The sequence below is a fragment of the Meleagris gallopavo genome, chromosome 1 (genome assembly GCF_000146605.3).
Source record: "Meleagris gallopavo isolate NT-WF06-2002-E0010 breed Aviagen turkey brand Nicholas breeding stock chromosome 1, Turkey_5.1, whole genome shotgun sequence".
Taxonomy (NCBI): domain Eukaryota; kingdom Metazoa; phylum Chordata; class Aves; order Galliformes; family Phasianidae; genus Meleagris; species Meleagris gallopavo.
In genome coordinates, this window is record NC_015011.2 from 10,318,742 (window position 1) to 10,337,222 (window position 18,481).

General features: G+C 37.3%; 1 protein-coding gene across 1 annotated transcript in view; it reads left to right on the forward strand.

Annotated features, from left to right (window-relative positions):
• Positions 1–18,481, forward strand: part of KIF21A (kinesin family member 21A) — a 46,061-nt gene that overhangs the window by 534 nt on the left and 27,046 nt on the right. The window contains 8 exon segments of the mRNA XM_019611092.1: positions 4,205–4,427; positions 5,753–5,935; positions 7,982–8,131; positions 8,951–9,085; positions 11,211–11,378; positions 13,372–13,487; positions 17,322–17,517; positions 18,260–18,449. Coding sequence (XP_019466637.1) covers positions 4,205–4,427; positions 5,753–5,935; positions 7,982–8,131; positions 8,951–9,085; positions 11,211–11,378; positions 13,372–13,487; positions 17,322–17,517; positions 18,260–18,449 — 1,361 coding nt within the window.

An 18,481-nucleotide genomic window follows, 5' to 3' on the forward strand; every position in this document is an offset into this window, starting at 1 on the left:
AAATAATAATAAAAATAAATAAATAATAATAATAATAAAAAAAATATATGATACCTATGACAGTGTGTATATAACATTGTGTGTTATAATTTTTATACGTACTTCTAAATCACTGTGACTATTTTCCTCTCTGAAAATAAATTAAGGATACTTTCAAAAAGAATACTATGATGTATTTAAACAGAAATTAATTATAGGAAGTTTGATGGCTTGCATAACACGGGGTATTGGCCCCCCTGAACTGTATAATCCGAGTCAGTTCCAGCTGATGATACTTTTTAGGAGAGGCATTATGCACCTATTCTACCGAGAGATTAGTTTCAGGACAATGCAGTGCATTACTATGCCATCACTGGATATTTTAACCCTCTGTAATTAGGCAGCTTGTCCCAATGTGCTGAGGCAGATTAGATTTAGGGGATTAAGTTTCATGTGTGTGGCCTGGAGGCTTTGCAAAAGTACATAAAAACAAGGGTTGGGTGCGTTCATGCTTTGGAGAGAAGGTGGGGGAAGGATGTGCCGTAAAAAGTCTGGGAAGTTGCCACATCTAAGGAGGTGTGATTGGAAATAGACAGAAAACCTCTGATTGTATACAGTTAAGAGAGTAGCCTGAAAAACAGGTGGAGTGGGGTCATACAGAAGACAAAATGGGCGAAGTCGTATTGGTGCTGGAGAAAATCCTGGCGGCAGACTGCCAGACTGGGATCTGGGCATGGAGAAATGACCAAAATGAACTCTTTCACATCTCAGAGTGTGGGCGCTGCCTGCTTTGCAGGCAGAAGTGACCACATTAAGTCATGAGAGTGGGAAAGGTCTGGCTGTAAGCAGAAAAATAAGAAAGTTTTCCTATTTGATGTGTGGGGCTGGGAAGGGAGGAGGAAATTTTCCTAAAGGCAGTGCTAGAGCAGAAATTGACTTCCACGAGGCCTGAGACTCCCTGGATCGCACACATAGTGCAGGTGGAAAGACTTTGAGAGCTATGAACTTCAGGTAATTCAGTTGGGTGATTCATAAGTCAGGTTGAAAGTAAGGCGTTTGTTGCTTTCTGATCGTGCTAGCTTGTTGCTGAACTTATCAATAACATTAAGAACAAGAAGCGTCCCTTGAACACATCACGGGTTGGATGGTGAAGATCTCAACCGCACATCATTTTTGGAAAGACATTCTGCTGGTTGTGTCACAGGCTTCCATTGGCTCTGCTGGTCTCTGGAGCAGTGTCTTGCTGTGGTCTGATAGCAGTCACACCTGAGCACGTTGCTGCTGTGCTGGTTTTTGGAACAGTGCTTGGAAGTGCTGCTCAGTTTCAGGCCGGGGAGCTTACTGGGAGGCTCCTGTGGAAAGCTTTTTTGCAGATGGCAGCACAACAGGTTGCTTGGCTGTCCCGTCATCTTTGGAAATGATGCAAATCCTTTATGTTTTAGGCTTGCGGTTCTTCTTTGTGGTCATTCTGAGTCCTTTATTTAGTATTAGGAGGGAGAAAATTATTCAGTACATCTCATAATTGCATGAATCCCTCTGTGTAGAAAATTAATTTTGAAACCTAAAGCATAAGAAAAAAGTGAAAATGTGAAGAAAAGGTATTAATTATCAATCTTCATTTTACAAGACAGTACTAAAAGCTTTTTGGAACTGCGGGTCAAGTTGGACTTTTAGGATGCAGAAAAGGTTACTTAATTTTGAGAACGTTTTCCACTTGATCTTCTGAAGAAGTCATTTAGGCTTCATTACCAGAAGGCAGGGTGAGAAACATCTGGAACTTCAGAGACCCTCAAGCTTCATGCTTGGAAGAACAACTGATTGCTAATCCAGGGCAGGCAGTGCAGAGGCATAAGAATGAGCATTTCATTGCTTTTTGGCTGACATAAAGGCATAAAAATAAGGCATAAAAATAAGGCATACCCACCCAGCTGGTATTTTCTCAATATTGTGTGCTATAGGCAATGTGCTACAATGTATTTTGCTCTGCTTTCCAGTTGCATGGGATGCTTTTTTGGAAAGGCGTATGATGAATATCACTTTGAACTTTGAAAACTATTACTTTTTACTTAGAAGTAAAAGCTACTTTATTACAGAATGTTTGTAAATTTAGAAGAAAGTAACCTTATCACAAGCTTACCTACACCTATGCCAGTCAGGTTTTGTGATGAGTGGATGCTGCTACTCGCGGATCGAGTTTGTTAGCAAAGGAGCTATGTAACTCCTGATTTTTCTTATTTTGCTTAAAGAGAAAAAGGATGATTGTGTATAGAGAGAGAATCTGTGACCTATTTTATATACTAGAAATGCAAATACTAGCTCTGAAATATTTATGCCTATTTTACACATCCTATAGTCATTCCTCTAACGATATTTTTCAAAGGTTTGCTTGATTCTCACTCCGTTCCAGAGGATATGCTGACAGGGTGGCATTTTCTGCTGCTAATGAACTTTCTGTAAAGGAATTAATGTGCAGAAGGCCTTAGGAATGAATTGTGGCTGTTCTCTGAAGTGTCACATTGTGGGATAAAATGAAGCTTTTAGCATGAAATGTCTGAGAAATACTCCTGACAGCGATGCACATCCCTGAGTTGAAAAACTCCTCGTCAGCAGTAAAAAGAAGATAGTGCTTTGTGCAGGATGTTCTTAACTTGAATCAGAGTATGTGTCTGGTCATATAATTTGAGTGGGCTGCAGCAGACTAATTCATTCAGAGTCTCTTAACAGCCAGCAGGCACTGGCACGGTCACAGTAGATCAGTAGGCAATGTTTGGACCCTTATGTTTCCATTAGGTTCTGGAACAAGTTTCATGTGCCTGCAGAGGAGCGTTTTGGCTTTGTTTCTTCTGAAAGGGGTATAATTTGAGCACACTGCGGGTGCTCTGTGATCCAAACCAGCATGTGCTAGGTGAAGATATCGTGGCAGTTTTCTTCAAAATGATGCAGCTACTCCAAACAAAACACTACTGTAGAATGCAGCCTGTAAAGCTTAGGGTATGAATATGCCTGAAGTGTACTCTGTGTGTACAGATCTTCAACTTCAGTGTGGTATAATTGAAAGTGGCAGCAATGAAGGAAACAAGTTCCTGAAGTTTGATTTGAATGGAGAACCTAAATACAGTGTTCCCTGATTTTGTTTGCATGTTGCTATACTGCTGATGTCTTACTAGCCTTACCTTTAGCCTTACTTTTCCACTGTCTGTAAGGCTGTGCGTGTTTTTGAAATAATGTATTTCTTTTAGGACCTGGAAGCACTTAAAAAACAAAAAAACAAAAAACCCCAAAAAACTTGAAGTTGATTCAGCAAACAAATTATTAGTTAATTAGAGCTGGAGTAATATGCTATGATGTTGGCCACAGCTTTTTCTTCCTGGTAGTTAACTATTAAACAAATTGACTCACAAATTTCCACGGTCTGCTTTAGTCACAGAGCTAGTTCATGAATTCAGTTCTGACTGCCGTGGGACTGTGGATGCAGGGAAACAATACATTTGTAATATATAAGAAGTCTAGGTTGGCTGTGCTTCTCAAACTTGTTTATCAGAAACTGAACAAACTGAGATAAAAGCTGGAATTTCTCAGTAAGGAATTAGTGAGGAATTAGGACACTCCTACCTTTACAACTTGTTAAAAATTGTTCTTTTCTGTGAAGATGTGCTTAGGTAAAATCAAGGATTACATGGAAGTGTTCTTTTCTGTGAGAAGCAAGAAGGCTCGTGTTTCTTCCTTTATTTTCTATGATAGCAGAGGGGCTTTCCTTTCAGATAATATGTGGGCTTTGGGATCCCTGCTCCCAAATTACTACTTACATTTTTTTTTTTCCATACTTTTGTTGCTTAAAAAAAAAAAAACAAAACTTTTTACAGTGAATATAAGAAGTCATCTGGATAAACAAGAAAGTCTGATTTCAAGGTGTGAAACAAATCATGCAGGTTACTCTTCCATAATGCATCCTTTATATACAGAAATATCAAGTTTACAGGCTAGTCGTCAGCTTGAAGTTAAGAGGTGAACCTTCAGGGAAGATGCTGTTGTTTGCATAAATGTTTTTGTGAGTGAGGCTGTGACAGTACTTTGGTTCAGGCAGCAGGAATCTTGCTGTCTTCCTGAAAAATGAGAATTTTTCAGTCGGTAAAAGAATTATTTTTTCAGGTCTCTTATGTTGTTTGTATGTTCTTCTTTTTAATGATGAACTTTGAATGAGTCTTTTTTGTTTCTTTTAAAACAGAATTAGACCGCAGCTAGCCAAAGAGAAGATTGAAGGATGCCATATTTGTACATCTGTTACACCTGGTGAACCTCAAGTGTTCTTGGGAAAAGATAAAGCCTTCACTTTTGATTATGTGTTTAACATTGACTCACAGCAAGAAGAAATCTATATACAGTGTATAGAAAAACTGATTGAAGGTTGCTTCGAAGGCTATAATGCAACTGTCTTTGCTTATGGCCAGGTAAGCTTTACAACTTTATTTAAAGTATTTATTTTGAAATAAACACAAACTGTTTCTTGTAATTGATGTTTTAAGTTTCACAGCACACGAACCTGTTTTTGGTGGCTTGGTTTTAATGTAAACAAGATATTCTTTAGAATATCGTTTAGGAGTCCGTACAGATTCTGTGCTTAATGGCAACTGGAATGCAGCAGATGTGTATGGGTAGGCTTGAATTAATAGTAGTAGTGAAAATAGTGGGGTCCATATAATTCCCGAATTCACCCTTTAATGCAGCAAATTAATGACTCAATCTATTGATTTATTGATTTATAGAAGTAAGTTGTACTGAAATTCTTCCTGAGTGGTTGTCAATCCATTTACAGTTTCAGATGCTTTGGGGAAGGGGATGTTTGGTATCTGTTAATGGATTCTGGAGAACTCCAGGCTTCTCTTTTTCTAGGGACCAGAATCCAAAGTCTTTTCCTAGAGAACAGATAGTTCCCCATCAGTAAATGGGGCACAGTTTTTTTTAGTTAAAAGCTGAAATATGATTGAGCACAGAGAATACCTTGTCCTCTGAATTCTCTTTAAGGAATTTATTACATGGAAGTTGATCTTAGTGGGATGCTGAATTTCAGTACCATTGAATGTCTTATCTCAAGTTAGCTAGGTGAAGTCTAGCCCTGGTGTACAAAAAACAGTTGGTAGATCTGGTTTAGTAGACTATGTTTGACAACATGATACTGTCTTTGTCTTGGACTTGAGCTGCTAATTAAATAAAAATCCACACTATCTTATTTTCTATAGGACTTCACTTTTAATTAAGCTGTTTTCCTAGTCAGGGTATAGATGCTTTGTATAGGTTGAGGACAGTGGTAATATTTCTCCTGAGTGATATTCAGACATCTTAATTAAGCGAACTGTTTAATGTACTTTAGTAAAGAACTGCAAATGCTGATTTTACTTAAAAAAACAAAACAAAACAAAAAAACAAAAAAAACAAAAAACAAAACTACTTTAATTAGCAGTCTCCTTTGAAAACATTGACTATTCTTTTGACCTCATATGATAACTTAAGACTGATGTAAGCAGCTTAGAGGAAGCTTGTAGGAGAAAGGTTAAGAAAATTTGAACTGGTCCCCACCTGTGTTGAATTTGATCCATAGCTCAAATTTGTCCAACAACTACAGTTTACACATTTTGTAAAAAGACATTTTTGTTGCACTTAGTATTGTAAAAATGACAAAAACTGTCTTTGTAATCTCCATCTAGTACTAGTGTTCAGAAATCACTTTTCACTGTGATAATCCATATGTTCTAGTGAGTACTACTTTTCTATTTAGACAGGTGCTGGCAAAACATACACCATGGGCACTGGATTTGATGTCAACATAACAGAAGAGGAACAGGGCATTATATCACGTGCTGTTAAGCATCTTTTTAGATGTATTGAAGAAAAGAAACAAGCTGCTATTAAACAAGGACTTCCTCCTCCAGATTTTAAAGTAAACGCACAGTTCCTTGAGGTAAGTGTGATCTGTGCATGTGTGTGTGGTTGTGTGTATAACTTTATGTATTTTGCAAAGCAAATGAAATGCTTTTTTTTTGGTTGCTACTTTGACCCTTCTTTTCTTTTCCCACAAGATGTTTTGAATTAATTTTCCAGATTTCAAAAGGAAATTCTATATAGTTTGTTTGCTTTGTTGTTTTTTTTTTTAATTTATGAAAAGAGCCTTTTTATCTTATTCCAATTATCGTAGTAGCTTTCTTTACTGGGTTATTTGGAAGTGTAGAAATAATTATGGTAGTTGTCATTTGTCCTTTTCTATACCACACATTTACTCATGGGGGCTATTGCTGTTGCTTGTCTGTTATTCTTCGTGAAACTTTCAAAGCAAGAAATCAGTAATGCTTTACATCTTGAACCACGCTTAGCCTGTTTGTGTAACTTTCCCGTAGACTTCTTCAGTTTTCAAAATCAGTTCAGTATACTTGGTTGATTTCTTTAATGAAAAAAGAAACTTAGCATAAGATACTTTGTGATTCTCAGTGGCATAGAACTGGGCTTCTGAGTCACTACTTCTTCCAGTAGGCCCAGAGAAATCCCAAATCAGTGCTGCAGAAAAACAGTTCCCTTTGTTCTTTTAGGCACAGCTACTAATGAGAGGCTGTAACTCTCATGATCATTCTGTTTTGCAGCAGCTGTTGGTTTAAGTCTTACAGCTTTTATGCTGAGACTTCTTCCAATATATCTATTTTCTAGATTGATTGCTTTGACTATAATGTTTATGTTCTTTGCCAACGTATAAAATCTGACACTTACATGATATTAACAGGGAGAATCAATTTCAGGAAGAGTTTGTTTTAAATATGTAATATTTAGTTCAGTATTTCACAACTTTGTCAACTATGGGGGGAGAAAAACAATACCACATAATCTTTTGTATTACCTAAGAGAAAAGCCGTAGGTCTTGTTATTGCTGAAGTAAACTAGGTCTTCCAGTGTTCTGTACCTGTAAGTGTTTTAAAGTGTAACAAACTGCACTGATTTGTCACTGTTAATCTTAAGCAGTGATTTTAGTCCCTCTGGCTACTACAGAATTCTAGAGAGAATTCTGAACTTGAAAAGGACGGTGGAAATGCTGTTCTGTTATCTTTTCTCTCAGTTTGAACATGAGGTACTGTGACGTTCTTTCTGCTTGTGCAGCTGCAGTAGTAGTAGTGTAAGGGGTAGCAACCATACTATTAAAGTGTAGTTTCTGAATTCTTTGTGGATATTTGTATGATGTCTTAAAAACAAAACAATGAAACATTGCAAATGTGACTGCAGGAGTCCTAAAATACAGACTGGTAGTTGAATACCAATATAAAGGTATGAGTTGCTGCAATGTTGTAATCCTGATTGCACCCATGCCAACACTTTTCAGATGAAGTGTATGTGCCTGTGCCAGGAACAGTCCTGCTTCTCTAAAATAGAGATATTCAGTGACATACACACACATTCATTTAACTTACTAACTCACCCCAAAAGTGACAATTTTTTTTTTTTTTTTTTTTGTTGTACTAAGGTTAGTTTGGATCTTTCCCTGCAATAATGTTTCCCTTTACATGGCAAATTCTTTGTAGGGCAGTAGTTTATCTAAAAGAGAAAAGAGACATGGAGCTATTATGGTAAAAGGGAGAAAATGAGAAAAGGTGCGGTGGAAGTAGAGCAGGTGGCGTGAGTTTGAAGAGCTTGGAGGCTTGGAGGAGGGTTCAGCCAACTGAACCAACAAAACAGAAAGTGTCTGCTGTCACCCAGGCCCACCATGTAATTCTCTTGAGTCTGACTGTGTGAAGGAAGCTGTTGATTTTTAGGGTGGCATAATAGTAAGATGCGCAGATTTGCAACTGTTCCATCTGTCATGCTATTGTCATTGTAAGTTTGTGTTTTTTCACAGCATCCTTTATTGAAAGCCTTGGCATATGGTGGATATTTAGAACCTTCTGCGTGTGCCATACACATGTATATCAGTCTTTGGAGGAATTCTTTTCTTACATAATATCCTTTTTTTTTTCTTTTTTCCCTTCAGCTTTACAATGAAGAAATTCTTGATCTCTTTGATACCACTCGTGATATTGATGCAAAGAATAAAAAATCAAATATTAAAATACATGAAGATTCAGCTGGAGGAATTTATACAGTGGGAGTTACAACCCGAACTGTGAATGGAGAATCGGAGGTGACCACTGAAAATAAATTTCTCTGTAACGTACTGAATGTGTTCTAAAAATGTTACCTGTATGTTTTGCTAAACGTCATTATACCTTTCACACTTCATTCTTACTCTTCATCCTGATATAGTAATGGTTGTAACACTTTTCAAAACTCAATTCTGGGGAAATCTTCAACAAACAAAAAAGAAGCAAATATAGTTAGCATTCTGTTCAGTGAGCAAATAGAGATTACACTTGCTAACATCAGGTTTCTGCCTCTTAGACAATTTGGGTGCAAACTGAGTTGAAATTTTCTTTTGTTCTCTCTAGACTGAAATGTAATGTCTAATATTAGTGTTCCTTTAATGCCAGAAACCGACATCTGCAAACAGTGTTGTTCCACTGGAAAATGGAATTTTGACTTATATGTAAATCTGATCTCCCAAATCTCATATGTTACTTTTTTCTGTGACAGGAAAACTTTGCATGATGACTGATGTGAGGTAAACTGCCATTCAAAAGTGTCTGTACATTGCAGCTCTGATACAGTGCCACTGTACTATATGTTTTTGTACAGAAAGTACAGAAGTTGTATATTTTTGCTAGAGATGAATGGAAGATTGCCATCTTATTGCCAAGGGACAGTAAAAAGAGGGATACAATTATTCAAATAATTTCTTTCAAAACCAAACAACAACAACAAACCTTATGTTAAAAATCTTACTATTTTTTTGCATATAGGAATTGAAATGATAACAAGGAGAAAAAGCTTACTTGTATCTAAACCAAAGCACATTTTATTTAAATTGCAGGCCATGCAATGTCCTTCTTTGTCTGTTTTCCAGATGATGCAGTGCTTGAAGCTGGGGGCTTTGTCTCGAACCACGGCCAGTACTCAGATGAATGTTCAGAGCTCACGGTCGCATGCTATCTTTACAATACATCTATGTCAGACCAGAGTTTGTCCTGCTTTTAGCACTGTACGTGTCTTTGCTGTGATTGTGTTATTTGCTGGCTTCACTTTAACCGTTTTTCAGAATGTGAATATTGTTTTGGCAGCAATTGACATTTGAATTACACTTACTAAAGATGCTACAGTCATCATCATGCTCAATGAATTTGCTAAGCATTATAATAATTTGATTTAATCTGTGCATATGTAACCATCTTCTAGCCAGAGGCAACAATAAATTGCAGCCTCCTACATGAACCTGCCCATTCTCCTGTAGTGTTTTCTTCTGTATTTTGTTGCAACATACCCCAGTAACCAAGTTAAAATATAATTTGTCTTTAATTGGAAAAGCGTTTTTAAGTGTCTTAACAGTTAGTCGGCTTAAGGTTGCAGTCAGCTAACTGAAAGTGCTGGGTATTCCAGGTGAAGTGCTGGTTTCTAGCAAGGAGCAAGAAAAAAAAAAGACATAAGATTCTGATGATTAGTGTTTTTATTTTAGTTATATCAGTTAATTGTTTAGATGTGTTGTAACCTTATGCAGTTATTTCATTGAACTCCTGAGTATGTAGGTATATAGATAATGTGTTTTTAAGCACAGTATAGTGGATTTGTAATAATTTTTGGGGAGTGGATTCTTTCTTCTATTTTTTAACACTAAAAATAATTATTTGCAGGCAAAATGAGGGTTGCTCTCTGGTCCCCTGTGGTATGTAGACCTGCTTTATACCCTTGTTAGAAACACTTCTTGCATTGCACATCAGAACTGTGGACCTGGTGGTGAGGGCAGCTGTCTCCTTATTTGGAGAGGAACTGTCAGGGCACCTGAATCACTGTGTGGTGGAGGTGTCAGATTGGAGGCTGTGCTTGAAGCTGTCCACGTGCTCACTGCCTGGCTCACCCAGGGGCATCACAGAGCAGCCTGCCTGCTGTGGGCACTCTTCAGCAGCTGGGATGTTTCAGCTCAAATTCAGAGCCCTGCAGGACTCTCCTCTGGCCCTGCCTGGTTTATGAGAGAGGCTGGCATGAAGAAGGGCAGCTAGCCACTGCCTTCTGCTTTGTGATAGGCTGTGTTTTCTTCCCGTTCTTGAGAGACGTGAGCAGGATGGTGTCACTGTCTGGAGTAGGGCACTGTTGGATCCGGGCTCACAGCTGTGAGGGCAGCACCCTTGTCTTTCCCTGCAGCATTCAGGAGAGCAGAGGTCAGACCCGTAAATACTGCCTGAATACAAATTTATACAAAACCTTTATGGACAGCAGGGAGAAATCCTGCCCAAGTTTCCATTGTTGCTGCCTTCTGTAGTGTAAGTTTTGGGAGACTTTTGTTATGACTGCAGCTTCTCCAGGGCTGCTGGCACTGTGCTTATGTTCTCTGGGGTGGATGACCGGGGCACCCACATGCTCATGATAAAAGCTAACTTTATTACTGTGCTTTGGAGTATGAAGTGGTAAGAAGCTAAGGAGCTAGTCCCTACTCATGGTGCATTTCCCTGGCAAACTAGCTGTGCTGCCTTGGGTATGCTGGAAGTGTTGGTTCTTCCTGTCCCTTGGGGCAAAAAGAGAAGAAGGTCCAGGCCATCCTATGATTCTCTGATAAGCTCTTCTTTTTTCCATGTTCCTTCTGCTGTCCTTATTTCCTGGTCAAATTGAAAGTACTGATGGAATGCTGGCTGCTGGGAAAACTGGCATAAAAAATGCAACACCCAAGTCACAATGAAACTGATTATGGGAATTGGAGAGGTGTAAAATCAAAGTAACTTCAGCTTGTTTGCCAGGTTTATAAACTAAATTGTTCTATAATTTTGGATGGTAATAATGTCATAACCATTTCATTTAATATTTTGTAAACATCTGTTTATCCCCCCAAAAACAATTGTAGGCCTTACTTAGAAATAATAGATATTCTAGATACTTAGAAATAATAGATATTCTAGATATTGACTAGCATCTAGAGGTGGGTCTTAAAGGCTGATATGTTAGTAAGTGCTACTGAATCAGGTTTTCTCAAGAAATGCTGTTGCTATTATAAGATAATTAGTACATAAGGAAGAGATAGACATGACAAAAAGCTATTCCTGTAAATAATTGTTGATTGAACTTTGTGGTTGACTAGCATAAAGATCTTACCAAGCTTTGTGGATTCTCCTTTGTTTCAGGATAATGCCACTGATAACAGGATAATATCTGAATCTGCTGAGATGAATGAGTTTGAAACTCTTACTGCCAAGTTCCATTTTGTTGACCTAGCAGGATCTGAAAGGTTAAAGAGAACAGGAGCTACGGGAGAAAGAGCAAAAGAAGGCATTTCCATCAACTGTGGACTAGTAAGATTTTGCAATTAGTTTCCATAGGTTGTTGGTACAGACTCTATTTCTAAATCCCTTGCTTCTGTAGAAGTACATCATGTGCAGATGAGGCCTGTAGAATAAGGTCTAATAGATCAACATATTGATTCTCACAAGGCTCTAGCTTTCTTACATTTTCTGGGTTGAACTAGACCCTAACTAGTTATACTGCTTATTAATTGTTGTGAAGTATAGATAATTAAAATACCTTGTGGAGTTCCTTTCACTCGTTAGCTTTTTAAATTCCTTCAAGACTCAAGCAATTGAAGAAAATTTGCAAGTTGTTTGCAAGCAGTAGAGGCATGGAAAGCATGGACAGTGGGCAAGTTCAACTGATAATTAAATGCTGGTTCTATGTTATGAAATGTAGTGTAAATTGTAATTTACTAGGCAAAACATTTCAAAGTGGAAATATTTTAATTGATAGCATCACTTCATTTTTTTTATCTGTGTACTGGCTCTTTCTTTTTGCATTTTTTTAATTAGCTATTAAATATTGTACTTAATTATGAGTACATTTGAAAAGTAGAACTTGAGATTATCAGTAAAGATTGTGGTTTTGCACCTTTGTTTTTAGCTACATGGCTGTGTGTAGGCTGTGCAGTTCCTCTTTGAAGGCTCAATAGCACAAGTTCATTTCATGTTTGAAAACATATTGAATTTTTTTTTTCCTGCTCTAGTGTATATTATCAGGGCTGCAATAGGAACTTAATTGGTGATTCTCTTACTATCAGGATAGTGGTTGTATCTTGTAGTCAGTGGAAGAGAATTCACTTCAGTTCCATCACTGACATAAGCATAAAGGCAACAGAAACCTAGGGTTTTAGTGAAGCAAATGTATCCTTAAGGAAATGAGATACAGGATGTCCAAGGGTGAAAGTGAAAGTGGCAAAAATAGTATTTTACATAAGCACAAAACTTTCATTTTCCCTGAATTCTGCCCCTCAGCTTTGGGAAACACAGACAAAAGTGGTTTAAACAGTTGCAAACACTTACAGAAAGTGGACTGTATGCGTTTCTGCTGTTGTTGGATACAGTAAAACATTTTCAAGACTGTATTAAGAATTGATTGTGCAGAATGCCACCTAGAGGAATGTGTTTTAATTTGCGTGTGAATAATCCTGTTAAAATATATGGAGTTGTGTATTAAAAATAACTCACAGGCAAATGTTTGGCTGATTATAAACATGAAATAAAGCTTTTTTAGTAGTTGATTGCCATCGACTACATAATTTAAAGCCTTAAATCTTGAACTAATTTGCATTTGAAGATTTTTATCCATAGAGCAGTACATTCTGTTTATCATAGTAATGTTCCATGTATTATTCTAAGCTTATCATAAAGCAGCTTCATAAAAACAATTCTTAAAAAGAATATAGCTACTGTTAGGGACATAGATGAGCTTTAATAGTCATTGAAACAAAATGTTTGTTACACAGAATCCTAAGAATCCTTAGAGTTGTACAGGACCTTTAAAGGTCATCTAGTCCAGTTCCCTTGCAATTCACAGGGACAGCTGCAGCTCCATCAGGTGCTCAGAGCCCCATCCAGCGTGACCTTGAAAGTCTCCAGGGATGGGCTTCTACCACATCTCAGGGCAAACTGTTCCAGTGCTTCACTACACTCACTATAAAAGACTTTTTCCTTATATCTTCCCTAAATCTACCCTCTTTCATGAAGTAGTTCTAAGTTTAGTTTGTTACTGATGTGAGATTTCAATAGACAGTGCACACCATTGTGCTAAGCTCTTTTCTCCTGAGGATAAAAGACTGCAAGTCATCTGATTCACTGTTAGCATGGAAATTTGTAAACTGTACAACATAAAAAGCATTCAGAAATATTTTTTTTGTATGTTAAGTTTCATGTGTGTTCTTTTTCTTCCACAATTTATGACCTCAGTTTTTAACTTATTTTAAAACAAATCTCAGGAATTGAGTTTAACTTCTGTGCTATGTGATTTGGTGTTTTATAGCTGGCACTTGGCAATGTAATAAGTGCACTGGGAGATAAAAGTAAGAAGGCAACTCACGTACCATACAGAGATTCAAAGCTTACAAGACTACTCCAAGACTCTCTAGGGGGAAACAGGTATGAAAACATTGTACGTGCTTTATTTTGAATGAAAGTGAGCGACTACGTGATCTTCCAAAAGTAAAATAACCCTTAAACCTATCACCATGACAGAAATAATAAATCTCTGTTGGAGAGAGGCTGCAAGGAAATATTTTAATGGTTTTTGCATCATTCTTTTCACTGCTGCTATAGCTTTACTAAACACGAGGCTTTGAGTTGCTTTGAAGTTATTGTTTCCAGGTAAATGGTAAGTCCTTCATCTTAGATTATGGGTACCAGAAATGTTACTGTGTTACAGCATATCTTAAAGCTTTCTGCTTCAAGTGGAGATTTTTTAAATTGCTTTTTTCCCCCTACCTTAATTGTTAAACAATATTAGCATTTGATGTGTTGCGGCATAGTAACATACAGGAAGCAACTTTTCTTTCCTTACTGCTGTAAAATACTTTAAAATGTGAAGCTGTAAAAAACAAAACAAACAAAACAAACAAACAAACAAAAAAAACCAATGAAAACCATATCAGAATTCTCTCTAGAAAGCTTTATCTGATTATTGCTATTTTAACTTCTTAATCTGAAGTTTTATGTTAAGATATGTCCTTGAAACTTTTTGTCACTGATTTCCCTTTAGTCCTATGCCTTACCTGCATGTGGTTATCCCATTATTTTTCTTAGAAATGGGTATACTAATAACTGGGTTATTAGTACCAAGCCTCTACCATAATTGAAATCAGTCACTATGGAGGTGACTGTTTTGCATTCAAGGGACTAAAGCTTGGGCATAAATGTTACTTTGTACTTGTATTTATTTTTGTAAATGCACTTCATGTTTTCAAGTCCTCGTAGACGCTGGCTTCTGTTGAAGCTAGGCCTTGTAAGAGCTGGATGAAGGCCTAAAACAAAGACTTTGCCGATCAGATGGTATAGCTAAGACTGCATGTCCTCGTGGGCACAGCCTCACTGTCTTGTCTGCTCTGATCCCCGTGAGCAGGAGCTTGGTGTGGTCAGTGTCAGGTTCCAGGCACAAAGTACCTTGTTTGAACAAGGCAGCTCAGCACACGTGCTGCCATCTCTTACCATGGCCGCCTATCTCAGGATATTATGTATGTGTCCATCTATCTGATGGTGAACTAGAACCCAGTAAAATGAAACATCTGTATCACTAGGACTGTTCTTGTGAACCTGTTCTATATGTGTACTCTACAGACATGAGTAAAGAGACTTAGACACGGGAAACTTCAAGCAATCATGCAATGTGAGCATGTAGAAATACAAAATCCAGTGTGGTTGAGTACATTTCAGTAAGACAGTATGTATATTCACCCATTTAGTCTGATACGGCTGATTGCTGTCTTTAAGAGGGTGAAAGTGTTCTGTTTCACAGAAGAACAGGGAGAAAGAGAACAGAGGAATGATTTAACTTCATTTAACTTCAGCAGCCTGCAGCATTGCAGTGTCAGAATAGCAGAGAGACAGCCAAAGTGAGTAAAATAAGGTCTGTGATGTTCATTAGTGTTTAAGGGAGGAAGAAACCCAGTAGTACGAGGGGGAAAAAAATCAGGAAAGATCATATACATATCTCTAGGCCATTCCTAGAAATAACTATTTACAAAAAAGAATTTCTTGACTGATTATATACCAAATACAGTAGTTAATGGTCATTTTTGAAACTTCACTTTATCTAAAATGATACCTTGACTCAAAACATTTTCCTGTTTTGTAGCTCAACTGCTCCCTCTCCTGTGCTTCAGGAGAAATCACAGTTTACTATAAAAGCTCAGCAAATGCTGTCCCAGAGCATTTACAAGAATATTAAGAAATATTATTTCTGTCAGTTCCTGACTGATCTTAAATTTTTCTCTACTCCCACTCTTCCAACCTCATTTTGATTATTTAGCTAATATAAATAAGAGAGGTCAAATTAGCAGTTTGCTCTTAAGGAGATGTTATAAACTGTAACACAATTTAAATAATTTCATATCCATGCTTTAGCAAACAGAAACGGTGGGAGAGCTTAATTTTAATAAATATGCAATTTTTCCTCTGGGAAATCAGATTAGATTAATAGAAATCTGTTCCATTGCTTTCCAAATTCCACTGTAGCTATTACAATGCACATTATCTTTTCTCTTTGCAAGTATTTACTGGAAGTGACTCAGGTTACTTTGCAGTGGATCCTGAGCTAGTGATGATTAAAGCATTGTATCAGTCTACTATTCTGACTGTAATCCTGATTTAATTATAATTCTGTAGTAATTGTGAAAGTGCATTTAAACAATGATTCTGACTTATTCTATTAACCTAATTCCCTTAGGTTGGAAGGAGGCATTCCAAAGAAATGTTAAAATTAAAAGTGTAGAACAGTGTTTAAAAATGAGTCTCCTATAAAATACAGATAGGGAAGTAGAGTTCTGGTTAATCAGTTTTCAAGACAGCTAGCAGAACCAGTTGTCTGAGGCTTGAAAAAGTAATCACATTCTAAATTCATGGCACAACAGTCTTAATCTTGTACATTCTTCACAACTAAACTGAACCTCAGCAGTCTGTGGAGCTGACACAATGATGTACTGGAGGTCTGAGGAAGACTTGCTGAAATTCATTCTATACTGAGTCTTTCCCATATCTGCAGGCTAGCTACTCTTTCCAGTTTAGTTTCCAATGGTGAATATAATTGCTTGGCTTGGAAGGATTGCAAGCAGTAATTTGTTTGTCTCAGCTGAAATTACAGGAGATGAAGATCAGAATCCAGTTTGTCTAATGCAGTCTGTGCACACCTAACACAACAGCTACGCTTTCATATACTACAAAGGAAAGCGTGTTCCTCTAGAGCCTGATAGGGACAATTCAGTCTGCCCAAATATAGGTGTTTCCCGTCTGCAGAGAATTTAGGGCATGTTGACACCCTTGGGTTGTGATCTATAGCTGGAATTCTTTTTTGACCCCTCTGGATTGTTCTCTTCTGTTGTGAAATGAGCATGAGCTCCAGGGATCAAGGGTAGGGTGGGATCTTGTTCCTCCTCTTCACAATTGATTAACTAAAACATTTAGTTGGTAAGAAGGTTTTTGCTTGTTTTCTGTTTTTGTCGCCCTGGCTCTTGCTGCTCTGTCTGCTCTGTCTCTTACTTGAAGTATGCCGTATGTACTCACCCTGTGTATCCCACAGTGGGATGACTAGAGGGTGTTGAAGGAGCCCAGAAGCAGTGTTGGGAATAGAACTCAGCTCCTGCTGCTTTTTGTGGAAGAGCTCTAAGTAAAGATGTTGTGAAAAGTGAAAAAAATACACTTATTGCCAGAGGTAATAAGGATAAGTTCTATATTTTGGTCTTCTGATAGAGTACAAGAGATAATTTAATGCAGGAGAATCAGGATCTCAGTAAAACAGTAGGTGGGCAATAGGTACCTTAGGCTGTTCTGGGCACATATGGGCATCTAGAGGTGCACATTCAGATTAAGTAGGTTGGCACCTTGTAAATTAATGAGTCCTGACAACTACGTGATCCAAATCACTATTCGAAGTTCAGGTTGGCTTTAAGAATTTAAATCTCAATTTGTATTAAATTACAAATTACATAAGTATTAGGAAAACATTTCTAGGAGCATCCGTTAATTGCTCTTATAGTTTAACGCATAAGGATCTAACATCTCCTATGCTATACTAGAGTGATTCATGATGTAACAGTTCTGGAACTTTGTGGTTGACAGTGTTCTTACAGTACTTTGAGTTAGTCTAGAATCTTTACTCAAATGTTATGAAGTCTCTTCTCTTGTTTCACCTTGTACTTGAAGACCTGTTAGCCTGTCTGTCCTGATTTTGTTCTTGATTTGTAAACCTATGTTTGTAACTTGCAGTCAAACACTCATGATAGCGTGTGTGAGCCCTTCAGATCGAGACTTCATGGAAACCTTGAACACGTTGAAGTACGCGAATCGTGCACGAAACATCAAGAACAAGGTGATGGTTAATCAGGATAGGGCTAGTCAGCAAATAAATGCTTTGCGCAATGAGATTACACGGCTACAGATGGAACTTATGGAATACAAAACAGTAAGTGTATTGTTTTAGGATTTCTTCTGCTTTAAAATGATTATAATTTCACAGCTTGTTTTTTCTTGGCTAGTTCTGCTTTACAAGCAAAAAAAAAAGAAAAAGAAAAAAATTGAATAATAACACTAATCTGTAAAACACTTCCAGTTATTACCAGATATCCTCATGGTCAGCGATGAGAAACAGTCACTTCTAAAGTGAAAAATGATCACAGTTTAGATTGTTCACATGTTTACTCATGTACCAATTATTGTATGTTGCTTTTAAATACTTACTCGAGAACTAAAACTATTATGCTTTAAAAATGGTTTTTCAGTTATACAGGTCAGATATTCATAACACACAATGCCTATTTCTTACTGAAATTTTAGTCAAAGCATACTGTTTTCAGCAATAAGTGTGGCTACCATTGTTATCTCCCTTTGTTGTTCTTGAAGTATCCTGATTTAATAAAGAATGGTCTGCTCATTTCTAAATCTCTCCAAGAAGTTCTATTTCAGGCTAATGTGGAACTGTGCAGGGAGGACCAAAATGCTAGGATCAGTATCTTGCAGATATCAGTGCTTTGGCAACTTTCTGTACTGTTTTGAAATCTTTGAAAGAATCATCTTTTGCATCTAAGTGGAATGTTAAGCAATCTGTGGATTATCCTTTAAAATAGATAGATTTTAAAAATAATATTAAAAATGCTTTTCTACGCATAATTTTTTATTACTAGTAATCACTTATGTTTTTACTTAAGGGTAAAAGGATTATAGATGAAGAAGGCGTTGAAAGCATCAATGACATGTTTCATGAAAATGCTATGCTGCAAACAGAAAACAATAATCTGCGTGTTAGAATTAAAGCCATGCAAGAGACTATTGATGCACTGAGAGCCAGAGTAACGCAGCTTGTGAGTGATCAGGCCAACCAAGTTCTAGCCAGAGCAGGTATGCTGTGGGTGCGTTGTGCTTACTTGTGT